A 16,172-nucleotide genomic window follows, 5' to 3' on the forward strand; every position below is an offset into this window, starting at 1 on the left:
TAAAAATAGAAATGTAAAACCTCAAAAAATAAATTAAATCTTTCATATTTTTTCAATTACCCAAAGTAATATTGAATGGACTACAAATGGAAATTTCTTTCCAAATGGTAATTTTTCCCTATAAAATACAATTGGACTACAAATAAAATATTAAAGTTAACAAGATTGAAATAAAATTAGACTATTAATATAAAAATATAAATTTCAAAATTTTAAAATATATATATATATATAAATTAAGCTAGCTTTAAAATGTAACGACTCACGCACAATCGTATAAATACCGTTCACTTTGAATCTAAAGGGATTTACGCCTTTATAATATATCTATAAGGTTAAAAGATGTTTATAATGCATGCATCCAATCATATAGATATTGTTCACCTTAAGGGTGTTTGGTACGTCGGAATAGGGAATGAAAATAATATTTTGTTTCCTTTCCTATTTCTTAGTGGAATGGAATGAATTTGATGATTCCATTTCTAGCATTTGGATGAACTTAGGAATGCAAGATTGGAATGATTATTTGTTTCTATTCCAATGTTTGATAATAATAGGAATGAAAATGAAAAAGAAATAAATTTACAATAATATCCTTACATATAATTTAAAATATTTTTTTATTTTTACTTTTATTTTTAAAAAATAAAAATTGAGAGGTTTTTTGTTATTAAATAATAAGACTAAAAAATATATATATACTCAATAAATAAAAAATTAACCATAAAAAATCGTATAACCCTAATGCACAAATATTCAATTATTATTTTTATTAAAAATTTGAATAATTTGTCATGCTTTAAGTAGTTATAAAATTATATTTTTCAAAAAAAAAATTATTTATTATAAGCAAAATTTAAATAAATAATTAAATACAAATAGGCAAAATTTATCATTACAATACTCTTGCTCGGGAAATCTAGCAAAAATTAAATTAATCTATTTAACATAACCATATGTTCTGTTGACATTTTTGTATATGGTCAGAATCATGGTAGTCCTCACAATCATGGTAGGTATTACTTCTAAATTTATTGTTACTTGAATCATTAATCCCAAATTTTGGTCCGTTTATTCTGGCTATTGTTTCAATGTAGGCAAATATGCCTTAAACAACTAATAAATATTAAAAAGATTAAATATTCTATGTTTGACCTCACAATCATGGGTTTTTTAATCATTAAATTTATTGGTTGTTTAAATAATGTCCATAATTTGCCTTAATCAGATGCCCACAACAGAATGCCTGGGAAGATCAGTAGTGACAATGGTATAGAGCTCATCTTGACTTTTTCTTGAAGTTGCAGATTTTAATTTAACTCCACCTAAATATTTTATTACACTGTTGCTTGAATCTTTCTATGTGCCATCGGTCGGTCATTCTGGTAATCTAATTTATTGGATCTGGAAAGGTATGAAAATCATGTTTTATTGGCATTGGTGTTGTGATGTGATGTGGCTTAGGTCGGGAGATTTGCATCATGCAAACCTCCTTGGGCTGTCTACATCAAACTTAAAGTTGGGCCGATATAGATCAATAGCAGTTGGAATAAAAAAATTAATCAATGTTGGTTTCTCGGTGCTTAATGGTTTGTTTACTATTAAATAGCAATGATATGAAGAGATCTTCACTGTGGCCCATGCTAAAGTTCCAAAATGAGCCGGAAACGCAGCAGATTTTCTGCGAGACGGTAGAATCCATAGCTTTAACTAGGAAAGGAAGACACCGATAATAATAAACAAAGGGGAAAAAAAACCAAAAGTTTTGTTTTTGTTTGTTTTTTTCTTTTTATTTTTTTTCCTAACCATTAAAAATTTTCAATATTGTAAACACGTGAAATCGAAAAATCTTTTTCCAACCATTTCAATTTTTCTCTCTAGTTTCCATTAATACAAGATAAAGAAACATCAAAGATTCCAAATATAAATTAATAAAAAAAAAATTAATCGATTTATAGAGAAGAAGAAACACATATAAAGAAGTAGAAGAAGAAAGAGAAAATAAGGTAAACCTGATCGAAGATGTAGAAGGGAGTTTTTAGAATCTAGTTGCAGCAAACAATGATGAATCTTAGATCCAACAATCAAAATGAACATCCAAAACCCTATAAATTAGAAATTGATTTTTTTTTTTTAAATATCGTGGAAGGTTTAATTGATTCAATTTGGAAGAATCACTTGTTGCAGAGAATTGGATGATGAGTGGGTCTCTAGCTTTGCAAAGAAGATAAGAAGTGGATGATGAATGAATCTCTACCTTTACAAAGAAGATAAACATCGGGTTTGAAGAACAAGATAAGAGGGTAAAATAGTAATTTAGGTTATTTTATATTATCAAATAAGTTTAATGAATCAGAATACCACCTACTTTTAATGAATGCAAATCCAACTCATAAGTTGGATTTGATTTCTGTCGGAATAATTTTTTATTTCATTTCTGCCTTCTTAACATTTATCCAAACATAAGAATAAGGGAGAAAAAGAATGAGATGTCTATTCCCACTCCCTATTCCCGTGTACCAAACACCCCCTAAGTTTAAAACACATTTATAAAGTTAAGAAAAACTTATAAATTCATAAACTTTCTCTCCATTCTATGTGAAATATCATATAAAATAATTTGATAATGGTAGATCTTTTTAATTGGAAAATATCACGTATGGAAGGAAATTAAAAATTTTCACAAATGGGATGAACAAAGAAATAAATAAATAAATAAATATTTTGATAAATAAATAAATAAAAATTACAAAGAAATAATTCATCAAAGTTTGAATAACAGCAATCAACCATAAATCCATCCATATTTTGATCTCACACAAATCGATCCTTTTCTGATGATGCGCCACTTGAAGCTATCAGCCTCTGTCTTCCCGGGGATCATCTTCTTCAGCTGTCTGCTCCTCTACCTCTACTCTACGCTCCTCCCTTTCTACACACACTCTCCCACGGAAAGCCATAACTCTCTAACCCCATCCACGCCTGCATTTTCCCCTTCTCCTCCTCAATGCAATCTTTTCCATGGAAATTGGGTTGAAGACCCCTCCCACGAACCCATCTATGATGAGACCTGCCCATTCCACAGGAACGCATGGAACTGCCTCAAGAACAAGAGGGATAACATGGGTCGGATCAATTCTTGGAGATGGGTCCCTTCTGGGTGTGATTTTCCAAGGATTGACCCAGTTGGGTTTCTGGGTCTGATGAGGAATAGGCGAATTGGGTTTGTTGGGGACTCCTTGAATGAGAATTTCTTGGCTTCGTTTCTTTGCATTTTGAGGGTGGCCGATGCGGGTGCCAAGAGGTGGAAGAGGAAGGGGGCTTGGAGAGGTGCTTATTTTCCTAAATTCAATGTCACTGTGGCCTATCATCGAGCTGTGCTGCTTGCGAAATATGAGTAAGGGTTGTGTCATTTTTTTTACCAGTTGCTTTGCTTCTCAATTTAATCTCTCAGGATGCATTGCTCAATATAATCAAAATTTCTAGATATAGATTGTTCTTCTCCAAATTGTAGATAACTTGCATTGGTTTTAGTAATTACATTACTCTCTATATTTTAATCGTAGAGAATCTGTATTAATTTCATACTGGCTGTTTGTATTGGTTCATTTTTATAGAGCAGTTGAAGATGAAATTATTCCCTTTTTTTTTTAACATTTGATGTGGTTTTACCCTTTTTTCCCTTCAAATTTCTAGCATTTAAAGCGAATGCATTTATTTGTCACACGCTTATTTGTCATTTTAGTGATGATTCCGTTTCAGAAAAATGTATTTTTACATTAAAATGCTGTCAGAGGTATCTCGAATGTTTTGAGGGACTCTTGATGCCCTTGGAGTAATGGTTAATGGGAAAAGATGTTATGAGGAGATTGTTATTTAATCCTGTTAACCCAGGTAATTGATTTTGCATTAAATAAATAATTACAATGTATAACTTCCAATAATGATATGGATGATCTAGTTAAGGTGTTAACCGATCTATCTTTGTTTTGGTGGCTTTTTACCATTTTTTTCTTTGTGACTGATGGCATTTATGAACATTAGCTTAAGGGAATGTTCAAGTCACCTAATTTAGTGTTGATATCTATTATTAGTTATATTTGTGGCCCACCATTGCCTTGTGGTAGGGAAAATATTGTCAAAGAATCTATAAACATGGAGAAAGTACCTAATACCACTTGAATTACACTAAAGAATCTATTTTTTTTTATAGAAACTAAAAATATAGAATCTTTAAATGCATGCTCTGCTTTACTCTATACCTGTTGTGTGACAAGAGAAAAAAGGTTACTGTTGCACATGTGAGGCTCTCTTATTAGGTGAATGAAGTATATGTGAAGAAGGAAAGAAGAAGAAAAGGATTTGGAATCAAGGTCATCATTCCTCTAAATGACTTAGATGCATTGTTCATTAGTTGATTATTTTATGATAAGAATAGTTTCCAATTTTGAACTAAATTCTTACGAAGTCACTATCGTCAATTTTCTGCAAGCAGAAGATTTCTTTTCCATAATTTTCACATTCTGTAGTTTTCCCCATGTAAATAGGGGATTTATTTACCATATTTTGAGGGCTTCCTTTATATTTCCTATCCAACCAATGTTGCCACTTAATGGGTTGCATGTGTATGTGATCACATATGTGTGCATGTGTCAGATTAACAACATTACCATTTCCTTTCATGTGAAAATATGCTGGTGTCTCCATTTCTAGGATGATGTATTCTTTCATAAAAATGGGAATATATTTTATGCCTCCATTTTATTCATCTGGCTGAGATCATCATTGTCTTTAGCGTTCCTGGATCTTACTTGATTTGGTTTGCTTCTGAAATGGTGCATGGCTACATGTTGTGTGCTGTGTTTCTTTGATTCATTTATATTTGAGTCAAGTTCACTTCAACAATATAACAGAACATGGCATTTGCCTTTTCTTGGAAGTTGAACCTGTTGCCAACCTTAATCTGCAAGTTATATGTTTCTTTATCTTCTTAGGTTCACAAAGTGATGCTTAAGTCGGGATATTCAAGCATGTTGAACTAGATGCTACCATGCAAAGTTGATTAGAAATTAAAGCTAAATGTTCTATTGAATTCCTTGATATCCTGCTCTTGTGGTGGGTTTTTCTGATCGCTCAACTTGGTGTGTGATAGCTTTTACTTCTTCATATTGAGAAGTTCCAATGAGCTCTTCATTTGACATATGTATTCAAGAAAATATTAACTAGCAATATTTGTAACATGCTATAATCTTGGTATGAAAGATGTCCTCATCTACTTATCTGCTAATAAACTGTTAGGCACCTGGTTTGCATGCCCAAATGATAAGGCAGGGAAGAATTTCATTAATGATGCCTTTGTTAACAAGAGATCTACTGATATTTTTGCATAGGTGTGGTGAAGTTTTAATTTGAAGCAAAACAGCAAACCATATTTATATCTATATGAGTGTTGATTGTTCTGATGTAGAGCCATTCAGGGTTTAGCCTTCCTCAAACTTAATCTAAAACTTTGTTAAGAATCTTAGTTTGATTTGATGTTTTCATGAAAATAGCAACCTCACTTGCTCATAACTGATTAAACAAAGGTGGCAGCCAAAACAGTCAGCACCTTCTGATCAAGATGGACGGGAAGGAATATACCGAGTAAATGTTGATACTCCCGCAGATGATTGGGTCAATATCACCGATTTCTATGATGTTCTCATTTTCAATACTGGCCATTGGTAACTCCCTTTTTCTTTTTCTAATTTATGCATTATAATTCAATGAGCAGATTTCTTTTATTTCTTGTTGTTTCCACATCATTTATGCATTGATACTGTTTCTAAACTGTTCAGTTGAAGGTGTTAATTAACTGATTGACATGGAAAAAAGATTTTGTCTTGAGACGGGAAAATTGCAAATGGGATTCGCATTTTTTGGTCTTGTCAGAAACTATCACTACTAAGCAAGGGCATTCCTAGTTATTGTCTCTTTTTAATGCGTCATAGACCAGTGCCTGTTTTCATTTTCATAAGAAAATGAATCAAAATGTCAAGACCTGCTTTCATGTCCATCACAATATTGCATCTTGGTCTGTTGGAGATTTCTGTGCGAGATTCCTTGTATCCATGTTGGACATCAAATTCCATTGTTTAAGTTTGTACTTGTAAGATGAAGCCTATAAGCTTTGAAGTCCAACTTTGCACAGAAAATCATGGGCCTTAACCCTAGATCTTGTTCAGAAAAGAGGATGGGCCTTGGCAAATAGATGTTTTATGCGTCTTGAGAATGAGGACACCATAGACCATCTTCTGCTTCATTGTTCAAAAGCAAGGGTCCTATGGGAGTTACTCTTTACTTTGTTTGGGGTGTCTTGGGTGCTGCCCTCTTCAGTTAGAGAGACTCTCCTTAGCTGGCATGGTTCTTTTGTGGGCAAAAAGCGTAGGAAGGTGTGGAGAGTTGCTCCTCTTTACATATTTTGGACGGTTTGGAAGGCGAGAAATAGATTGGCCTTCAAGGATGATGTGTTGTCAATCCAGAGATTGAAATACTCTTTTGTTTATTCTCTTTGGTCTGAGGCTAAGTTGTTTATAGTTGAATGTCCTCTAACTATGGTTAATTTTATTGATTGGTTGGAATCCTATTAAGGTTGTTTTTTGGGCCAACTGGATGTTGTTCTCCTTCTTCTTTTTCTTTGGCCCTTTTGGTGGTGGGTGTATAGGTTTGTATACCTTGAGTCGCTTTTTTGGCGTCTCTTTATATATGAAATTCTCTTTACTTATCAAAAAAAAAAAAAAAAAAAAGAAAAGAAAATAAAATCATGGCTTCTGATTTTCAAATTGCAACAGAAGCACAGAAAGAAGCTATCTACTTTTTTTTCTGTTTTTTTTTTATTGGTAGAAAGAAGCTATCTACCATTCTGATGTATTTTTAAATTTGTCTTTGTGTATCAAATTTTCTTTTCATTCTATTGGTTAATTTGGTTCTTCTTACATTTTCATTGAACTATCTTCATTTTAAAAGATAAAATGATCAAAACAGCCCTTTAGTGACACTGTTCTAATTCTTTAAGGATAGGTTCATTTGGGGGAAAGTTTTTGGAGTTTTTTTTTATAGTGTGCTGCTAATACTTCTAAGATTGAGAAAGAAAATGGGAAAAAGAAACCTATATTCTGCAAAGCATTTAATTTGGTGTATATCAAATCTAATAATAAGATAAAGTGAGGAAAATAAGAATCGAAGTGAGAACAAGTTCACATTTTGTTTTCATAAGTCAACTTCTTGAAATGTTCCTCTGATGCCAAAGTTTTTTAAAGTTAACCCAAGAGCACCCAAGAGGCTTAATGGCCAAGAAAGCCTACTTGTAAACTTATCTTAGGCCAGTGGAATGTCATGTTTCAATTGACATTTTTTTTTCTTGCATATTTTTTGTGGCTTTGTTTTAGTTTCCATAGATTTCTATTTGTCCTAGTATTTGTAAGTAGTCTTACTAGGGGTCATGTGATTTAAGTAGTGTAAGGCACTTGGAGCATGCCCTTGAGGCCTAGCTCAATCGGTAAAGGGACAAAAATCTACCTATCAAAAAACAAAAAGGCATTAGGAGTAACCAAGGGCTAACATTGTAGCCATATTTTAAATGCTTTTTAATAGTTTCCTTTTTTCTTTTTTCATGGAATTAACAGAAAATCATATGGTGGAGTTGTTCATAGGCCTTATAAATCCTAGACGCTCTTTAGTTGGGTTGTAATGTCAAACACATCACAATCACTAGTCATTTTCTCTTGTTTATTTATTGGAAAATTATAAATATAGCATAGATTACACTTGCATGGTAGCAGACAACAGTTTGATTGCTCTTGCTGCATCCATTTGGTACAATGCTGACCCTAGATCTGGACCATGGTTGGATGTCGACGAAGAGAAAATTGGAACAGTTAACAAAGTTGGTTGAGTTGAGGCATGTGATTGAAGATCTTTCACAGGTGGTATAAATGCTTCAATGATGAAGACTAGGTGAGGCTAGTATGGGAATATTTCAAAAGGCAACTATGAGCCGTGGGATTTAGCATAAGGTAGTTGTGAGGATAAAATGTTCAAAATGATATAGTTTTATAGACTGGATTCTGCATGAATTGATGAGGATGGTAATGCAAGTGAGCTACTTTCTTCAGCTCTTAGCAGTGAAATTGTTCATTGCCCAAAAACCCATTAAGTGTTTGATTAATGGCTTGAGAATGCCTGTTTAGGACTTGATGGTCAAGGCTTGTTGAATATGAAGCCTCAACAATATTCACCTAGTTGAGTCTTTGATCCTTACTATGGTTTCTGATTCCTCCTTTGAGGGTAGGGTTCTGGGTGCTTCTCTTTATTCTCCTTTTTCTTTGGGGTTGGGGGATGCTCAGCAAGACAATTGGGAGAAGGAACTCGAGGAGGCTTTGCAGGTGTAAGGCGACTTGAGGAAAGCTGTCAGACCTTTGTATGGGGAAGGCCCTTTGAGGATGATTCTTCAAGATGGGGGGGACTATGATCTTTAAGGAAAATGAAGGGGTTTCGTCTTCAGAGACTAGAGAACATACTGCTTGGATGAAATGGAAATTCGTGTGGTTTTGTAGTAATTTGGGCATGTCAGTTAACGGTTATAAGGAGAATATTCTGAAGATTTTGGTGGATATTGAAGCTTGAAGTGCCCAGTCAAGATTCCCTTTTCCAAGGAAAAAGAAAAGGAAAATGACCTGTTCTTGCAAAGATAGGGAGTTGCCTAAGCTTTTCGGCCTGATCAATTATGATGGTAATGGGACCAAAGAGACTGTAACTGGTTCTAATGGTTGGCCTTTAGCAAAGGTTGATCCATGAAGTTGAGAATATTGGAATGTCTACAGCTTTTATGATCCAGACAAAGGAGTGGTGATTAAGTATTTTTTGAGAGTTCACAGGTTAGACTTGCTGTGCCTCCAAGAGACTAAAATGGAGGCTATGTCAGAAGGTGTACTGAAGAGCCTAGGGGTTAGTTGCTGTTTGGAGTGGAGCATTCTTGAAGCTAAGGAGGCTGCAAGAGGTATAATGGTTTTTTGGGATGTTTGAGTCCTTCAGTGCTTCAGAGATGGAGGTGGGGCATTCTTTATGTCCTGCAAGTTTAAGAATTTTATTTTTTGATAGGCAAATGGGAAAACATGTATTAAGGCACCTAAAAGGAGGTGTAGCGAAGTACACATGAAGTATACGAAAAAAAATGCATAGAAGCAACCAGGGAAAGGAACAAAAAGACTCCTTTCCTGCAAGTTTAAGAATGCTGAGAACAGGTTTGTTTGGGTGTTTATAGGGATGTATGGGCCAGTGGTGACAGTGGAAAGACCAGTTTTGGGAGGAGTTGTATGCCCATTAGAGGGTTGTGGGAGGAGCCCTGGTGTATTAGGCAAGATTTCAATGTGGTTTGGTTCCCTTACAAAAGAAAAAATGGAAATTATCTGTCTAGAGCTATGAGAAATTTCTCAAGTTTTATTGAGGAATACAATCTTGTGGACCTTCCTTCTTCTGGGTGTGTGGTGGTTGGTTCCATTGTGTGGTGCATTGAATGGTTCTCTTGCTCCTTGTTTTGATTGGTTTATGATCTTTAGGGATTGGGAGGAGCACTTTTCCTCTGTGGGTCAGTCTATCCTCCTGAGACCAAATTTGTATTTTTCTCCTATCCTCCTTCACGGTGGCAGTGTGAAAAAGGGTAAAAGTCGTTTTTAAGTTTGAGAATATGTGAGGCTTAGTTATTTAGTTAGAAGCTGGTAGAAAAGTTATGATTTTAGGGGCTCCCATTGTTACATTCTGGACAAAAAGCTAAAACCTCTAAAGGAGGATTTGGAGATGGAATAGGGTTTGTGTTTGGAAATGTGTAAATCTGTAAAACTATAAAATTAAACTAGTATTTGGGATAAGAAAGAGAAAGAGGGCCCAATTTCAGTGCAGGAGGCTAAGGCTAGAAGAGTAATTGTGGAGGAAATAAGAGGTTGGCCATCATGGCAGAAACCTCATGGAGATGAAAGTCTCCATGAAGTTAAAGAAGGGGATGGCTTAAAGAAGAGGATGGGAACACCAAACTTCCACTCAGATTCCTCCACCCAAGATCCTTCTACTCTTAGTGTACTCATGAAAGGGAGAATTTGCCATCCTGTGAAAAAGTTTGGTGTTCCCATCCCTAATGTTAAGCCAAAGGGGCTAGTGTTTAAATCCATATCTTCCACTGACAAGTAGGGTGTGGAGGCCCCTTTTATGGAGGATGTGTAGGCGCCCCTCTAAGCTTACTGGAGATGAGATAAGGATCTCTTTGGGCCAGATAGTTTTTGATAGCCTTCTGATAGAGTTCCTAGCCTATTGTGATAGGGGCAGCGTTAGTGTTTCTGCAGGAGTTTCATGGGTCAGTTTGCCTGTTAGGAGTCTTAATGCAATCTTCATTTGTTTGGTGCCTAAGAAAGTAGGGGCTAAGGATATTAACTTTAGGCCAATTAATTTAGTGAGATGGCAAGGGGATTCTTTCACGTGGAGGGTCGGTTTGAATAATCAATTACAATCAAGGTTGGATAGATTTCTAGTTTTTGAGGATTAGGAGAGCTATTTCAGTGGGGCGGTTCAATGTCTTCTTCCCAGACCTGTTTCTGACCATTGCCCAATCTTGTTGGGCGGCAGAGGAGCGAGGAAGGGCCCTTTCCCCTTCAGATTTGAGAATATGTGGTTCAAGGAAGATGGTTTTAAGGATTTGTTAAGGAGTTGGTGGATGGGTTTTTAGTTTAGAGGGTCTTTCAGTTTCACTTTGTCTAAAAAACTTAAAGCACTTAAGGCTAGCTTGAAGACTTGGAATAGAGAAGTGTTTGGAAGTGCCTTTGCTAGAAAGGAATCAGCCTTGAAGCAGATAGTGTTTTGGGATTCTATAGAAGGAGACAAGGTGTTGATTGTAGAAGAGCAAAGTCTCAGAAAGCAGGCCTTGGAGGAGTACAAGAAGTGGGTGATAATGGAAGAAACCTCTTGGAGGCAAAAGTCTAAAGAGTTATGGTTGAGGGAGGGAGACAAAAATACTGGCTTTTTCCACAAAATGGCTATTGCTCATAAGAGAGGTAACTCTATGGTGAAGATCAAGATAAATGGGACTTGGGTAACGGAAGAGCGAGACATCAAAGATAGAGTGGTTCAGGTTTTCCACTCCCTTTTGTCTGAAACAGAGGAGTGGAGGCCCAGATGCAATGAGTTGTAGGTTAGGGTCCTTGGAGGGGGGGATGCAGCAATGTTAGAGGCTTTTTTCTCTAAGGAAGAGGTTTTTGGTGCTCTCTCAGACCTCAATGGAGATAAAGCTCTTGGTCCTGATGGTTTCTCAATGGCATTTTGGCAGTGCAGCGGGAGTTTTCTGAAGGAGGAAGTTATGGGGTTCTTTAAGGATTTTCATGATCAGGGCAGGTTTGTGAAGAGCATTAATGCCTCTTTTCTGGTTTTAATTCCTAAGAAAGGGGGAGCTGAAGATCTCAAGGACTTTAGGCCTATAAGCTTGATGGGTAGCCTTTACAAGTTGTTTGCGAAGGTGCTAGCTAATAAGCTTAAAAAGGTGGTGGGAAAGATAGATTCCAAGTCCCAAAATGCTTTTGTGGAGGAAAGGCAAATCCTGGATGCTTCGTTGATTGCTAATGAGGCTATTGATTCAATGTAGAAAGGCGGAGGTGGTGGCATCCTTTGTAAGCTGGATATTGAGAAGGCATACGACATGTAAACTGGAGTTTTCTTTTTTGGTTGTTGGAAAGGATGGGTTTTGGAGCTAAGTGGATCAGCTGGATCCAATGGTATATTGGCACTGTCAGCTTCTCCGTCCTTATTAATGGAACCCCCACCGATTTCTTCCAAAGTTCTTAGGGTTTGAGACAGGGGGATCCCTTATCCCCTTACCTTTTTGTGATTGTCATGGAGGCTCTCAGTTGCTTGTTGAAGAGAGCAAGGGAGGGAGGGTTTTTGCCGGGGTGGCGGTTCAGTGGTAAAGGAGGTGCAGGAGTGGAGATCTCTCATTTATTGTTTACAAATGACACTTTAGTCTTCTGTGAGCCTTCTCTAGATCAGATGTCCTACTTGAGTTGCCTTCTTATGGGGTTCGAAGCCATGTCAGGGTTGAGGGTGAATTTGGACAAAAGTGAGCTCATTCCGATGGGGAGAGTAGAGAATGTAGAGGAGTTGGCTCTTGAGTTTGGTTGCAAGTTTAGCATGCTTTCGTCTTCTTACTTGGTGCTTCCTTTGGGTGCTCGTTTTAAGGAGGTGGCACTTTGAGATGGGGTAAAGGAAAGGCTAAGGAAAAGACTTTCGATTTGGAAAAGGCAATATATTTCCAAAGGGGGTAGGTTGACCTTGATCTGGAGCACTCTATCCAGTATGCCTATCTACTGTATGTCCCCGTTCTATATGCCAAGGAGTGTGAGTTTGCGTTTGGAGCAGATCTAAAAGGATTTCCTTTGAGGTGGTGGGGCTTTGGAAAGGAAGCCGCATCTGGTAGATTGGTCTATTGTTTGCTTAGATAAATGAAATGGTGGTTTGGGTGTGAGGAATTTGGCATTGTTGTGCAAATGGAGTTGGCATTTTGCGGTGGAAAGGGAGGCTTTGTGGAGACAAGTTATCTATGGGAAGTATGGGGAAGAAGCAGACGGTTGGCGGTCTTGTGATGTGAGGTAGTTTTGGGGTTGGTTTGTGGAAAACTATTAGGAGAGATTGGGATGTGATAGGCAACAATATGGTTTATTTTATGAGGAATGGTAGGAGGGTTAGATTTTGGAAAGACATGTGATATGGAGACGATCCTTTGTGTATTTCTTTTCCATCCTTATTTGCTATTTCCTTGGCTAAGGAGGCTTGGGTGGAGGATGTATGGAGCCACTCTGGAGGGGGAGTGTGGGTTCCTCGGTTCTCTAGGCGGCTTAACGACTGGTAGGTGTTTGATGTGGGGTGTCTTCTCTTAAGACTGCAAGGGAGGAGGGTTTATAGTGATGTGGAAGATCAAGTAGTTTGGACCAAGTCAAAGGATGGTAGATTTTCTGTCAAATCTCTCTATAAGGTTTTGGAACCGGAAAGCCAAGGGGATTTTCCTACAAGAGTAATTTGGAACTCTATGATGCCTCCGAGGGTGAGTTTTTTTGCTTGGGAGGTTACGTGGAAAAAGGTCTTAACCTTGGATTGAATTCAGAGGAGAGGGTGCCCTTTGGCTAACAGATGTTATTTGTGTCTTTTAGAGGGAGAGTCTATCGATCACTTCCTCTTGCATTGTGAGCTGATGAGAAGTTTATGGAACTTACTGTTTTCCCTTTTTGGGATGTCGTGGGTTCTCCTATATTCAATTAGAGAGGTGTTATTAAGGTGGCTTGGGTCTTGTGTGGGAAAGAAGAGGAAGAAAGTGTGGCTTGCAGTTCCATTGTGTCTTTTTTGGATAGTTTGGAAGGAGAGAAACAGTAGGGCTTTTGAAAATGAGGGTTGTAAATCTTTCTTCCTTTGTAACCTATGGGCTTAGGCCAAGGGGTTTTTAGATTTTGACCCCCTTTCTTGTGTGGATTTTGTAGATTAGTTAGGCTCTGTTTAAGGGGTTCTTTAACCTCTTTTGTATACCACCTGTATACTTTGGGGCACTTTCTTGATGTGCCTTTTTTCTTTTTATTAATATATTGCTATTTATTCATTAAAAAATAAAATAAAATAATTTAGTGAGATGGCCATACAAATTGCTGGCTAAAATTTTGGTGAATGGATTGAAGAATGTCAATTGTAGGGGGGGAGGGTGTGGGGGGAAGGAGGGCTAGCAAAATCGACATTGAAAAGACCTATGACCATGTCAACTAGGATTTTTTGTTATCAGTATTGGAAAAGATGGGTTTTGGGCAAAAGTTAAGACAATGGACCATCGACAGGTTTTTTCCATAGCTTCAGGGGGTTGATACAATGGGACTCCCTCTCTTCATTTTTTTTAATAATTTTTATTATAGTGTATTTTCTTTAGTTCTTTCCACCATAAACCAAACAAGAAAATTTAGGTTCTTTCCTTTTTCTTTTCCTTTGCCTATTACTTTCCATGATACAAACAAAGCCTAAGTGGACAGTGAAGGGTGGAAATGATTGTTTGAGATTTAATAGATCATGAAAAATGATAGGAACTTGAAATTGAGTTTTTCCAGCCTGGGGGGTTAATGCAGGAGCACCTTAAATTCTTACCACACACATGTATATATTCCTTTGCATGGTAGGACAGAATAAATATAGATAACTGTAAAAAGTTTCTAGAACTAGATAGTACTTACCATGCAATTTTAGTGAGTTTGTTGTTGCAAAATATTTGAAAAGCCTCCTCTATAAGATACTACCAAAAATTAGTGAGAGGGGAAAACAGAAAAAAATAAAAATAGAAAGAAGAAAAAGAAACGCATAAGATGCATATCGGAATCTGAAAATATTTTCAGATATTACAAATTTGATTACATCTACCAGTCTAAAAATAACAACAAAACCCTGATCAATTTTGCTTACTGAAAAAAACACTCCTATATCAATTCTTCTTGTATTTGACTTATGTAAGATTGGGTTAATAAATGTAGCAAGGAAGTGGCTGTGGCTATTTAGTTGGAATGTTATGAGATGTTTGCATGCTGTGACTCCTGTCGTACATTTCAAACTATTTGAAATACATGTTGACCTTAGGAATTCATTTTTAATTTGATTTTGACTAGGTGGGGCCCTGATAAATTCCCAAAAGAGAAACCTCTTGTTTTCTATAAGGCAGGGAAACCATTACTTCCTTTGCTTGGAATGCACGATGGATTTAAGGTTGTTCTTAAAAATATGGTTTCTTATATACAAAAGAAAGTACCAAGCAAGACGCTCAAGTTCTGGCGCTTGCAATCTCCAAGACATTTTTATGGTGGTGACTGGAATCAAAATGGCAGTTGCCTGTTCGACAAGCCGCTTGAGGAATCCCAGGTATGGATTACAATTATACTCTCAATTACTCCTTGCAGAGGTTTTGAATTTGGGTTTGTAGTATCAATTTTTGTCCTGGTCATATCAAAATAACATCAAACTTTTGAAATTTCTAGTTTTATTCAAATCACTGGAACTTTATGAAGAGAAACAAAAAACTTCCAAATGGCTCAAAATCACCTCAGAAACAAAATAAAATGTTGATTACTTGATTTCTTTTTTGACTTCTTTCAAAATCTATTTTTCCTTGTGCTGATATCTGGAAAAGTATGTTTGTGAGATAAATCAGTACTGATTCCTGGACAGCTTGACTTGTGGTTTGATCCCAGAAACAATGGAGTCAATAAAGAAGCAAGACAACTAAATCTTCTGATTGAAGAGGCATTACAAGGCACAGATATTCAACTGCTTGATCTGACTCATTTGAGTGAGTTCAGAGCAGATGCCCACCCATCAATCTGGTTAGGAAAGAAAGACGCTGTGGCAGAGTGGGGTCAGGATTGCATGCATTGGTGCCTACCTGGTGTCCCTGACACCTGGGTTGATATCCTGTCAGAAGAGATTCGATATAGATTGGACAGGAGACAGGATTTTGATTAGATTTTCATTTTGCCAATATTCATGGATCTCACAGAAAATTATCAGAGCAGCTTGTCTCAATGCACATGAATCAGACCGGGGGGAGTTGGTTATGGCAAGGTAGATGCAACTGCTACCAGGCAAGTCAAGTTATCCAGAAATTCAAACACAAGTATGGCCTTCTGGTGGGAGATATTCACTGCTTTTTTCAACCTTTTTTGCCTTTTGGGCGGTACTTGAAATATGCCAACTGCTATGAGATGATTGTAGAGCTTTAGGTCTCACATTTTTATTTTTTCTCTAAGTTCTATTTATTTTTTCTATTACCTTCCCACGCTCACCCCCTCATGTTGTATTTTTTTCATGTACACACTTACTTTTCAGTAATACAGACCCCATTTTTGCATATTTATATCAACTTGTCGCACAAACTTTTCAAGAAGCACATAGTATTGTTGTAAGCAAGCTAAATGGCCTGAAGGGCTGGGCTAGATTCATTGTTTTGTTTTTCTTAGGTGATCAGACTCTACGATTTCATGAAAAACTTTTGGGTCTTAAGTTGACTCATTGGTATGCTTTGAGACTTCAACCAACAATTCCACACCCCACAACCCAACCCCCCCCCCGCCCGCCTCTTTTTT

At 36.7% G+C, this 16,172-nt stretch overlaps 1 protein-coding gene across 2 annotated transcripts; it reads left to right on the plus strand.

Moving 5' to 3' along the window:
- The first annotated feature begins 2,742 nt into the window (after positions 1-2,742).
- On the plus strand, positions 2,743-15,943 carry LOC100254288 (protein trichome birefringence-like 12). 2 transcript variants are annotated; one of them, XM_002264483.5, is made up of 4 exons: positions 2,743-3,397; positions 5,586-5,723; positions 14,703-14,952; positions 15,259-15,943. In XM_002264483.5, the coding sequence occupies exons 1-4, from the start codon at positions 2,838-2,840 to the stop codon at positions 15,550-15,552; spliced, it is 1,242 nt and encodes a 413-aa protein (XP_002264519.3). In that variant the 5' UTR covers positions 2,743-2,837; the 3' UTR covers positions 15,553-15,943. The 2 variants fall into 2 exon arrangements, with proteins under 2 accessions (XP_002264519.3, XP_059591959.1); XM_059735976.1 differs by having other exon boundaries at positions 2,776-3,397; positions 15,282-15,943.
- The last annotated feature ends 229 nt before the right edge of the window (positions 15,944-16,172 follow it).

Source organism: Vitis vinifera, chromosome 3 (assembly GCF_030704535.1).
Source record: "Vitis vinifera cultivar Pinot Noir 40024 chromosome 3, ASM3070453v1".
NCBI lineage: Eukaryota > Viridiplantae > Streptophyta > Magnoliopsida > Vitales > Vitaceae > Vitis > Vitis vinifera.

Excerpts from the sequence above, each read along its gene's own strand:
- LOC100254288 (XM_002264483.5), top strand. The coding sequence starts at position 2,838 with ATGATGCGCCACTTGAAGCTATCAGCCTCTGTCTTCCCGGGGATCATC. Across the intron at positions 5,724-14,702 it reads ATTTTCAATACTGGCCATTG|GTGGGGCCCTGATAAATTCC; the intron begins GTAACTCCCTTT and ends GATTTTGACTAG. Across the intron at positions 14,953-15,258 it reads AGCCGCTTGAGGAATCCCAG|CTTGACTTGTGGTTTGATCC; the intron begins GTATGGATTACA and ends ATTCCTGGACAG.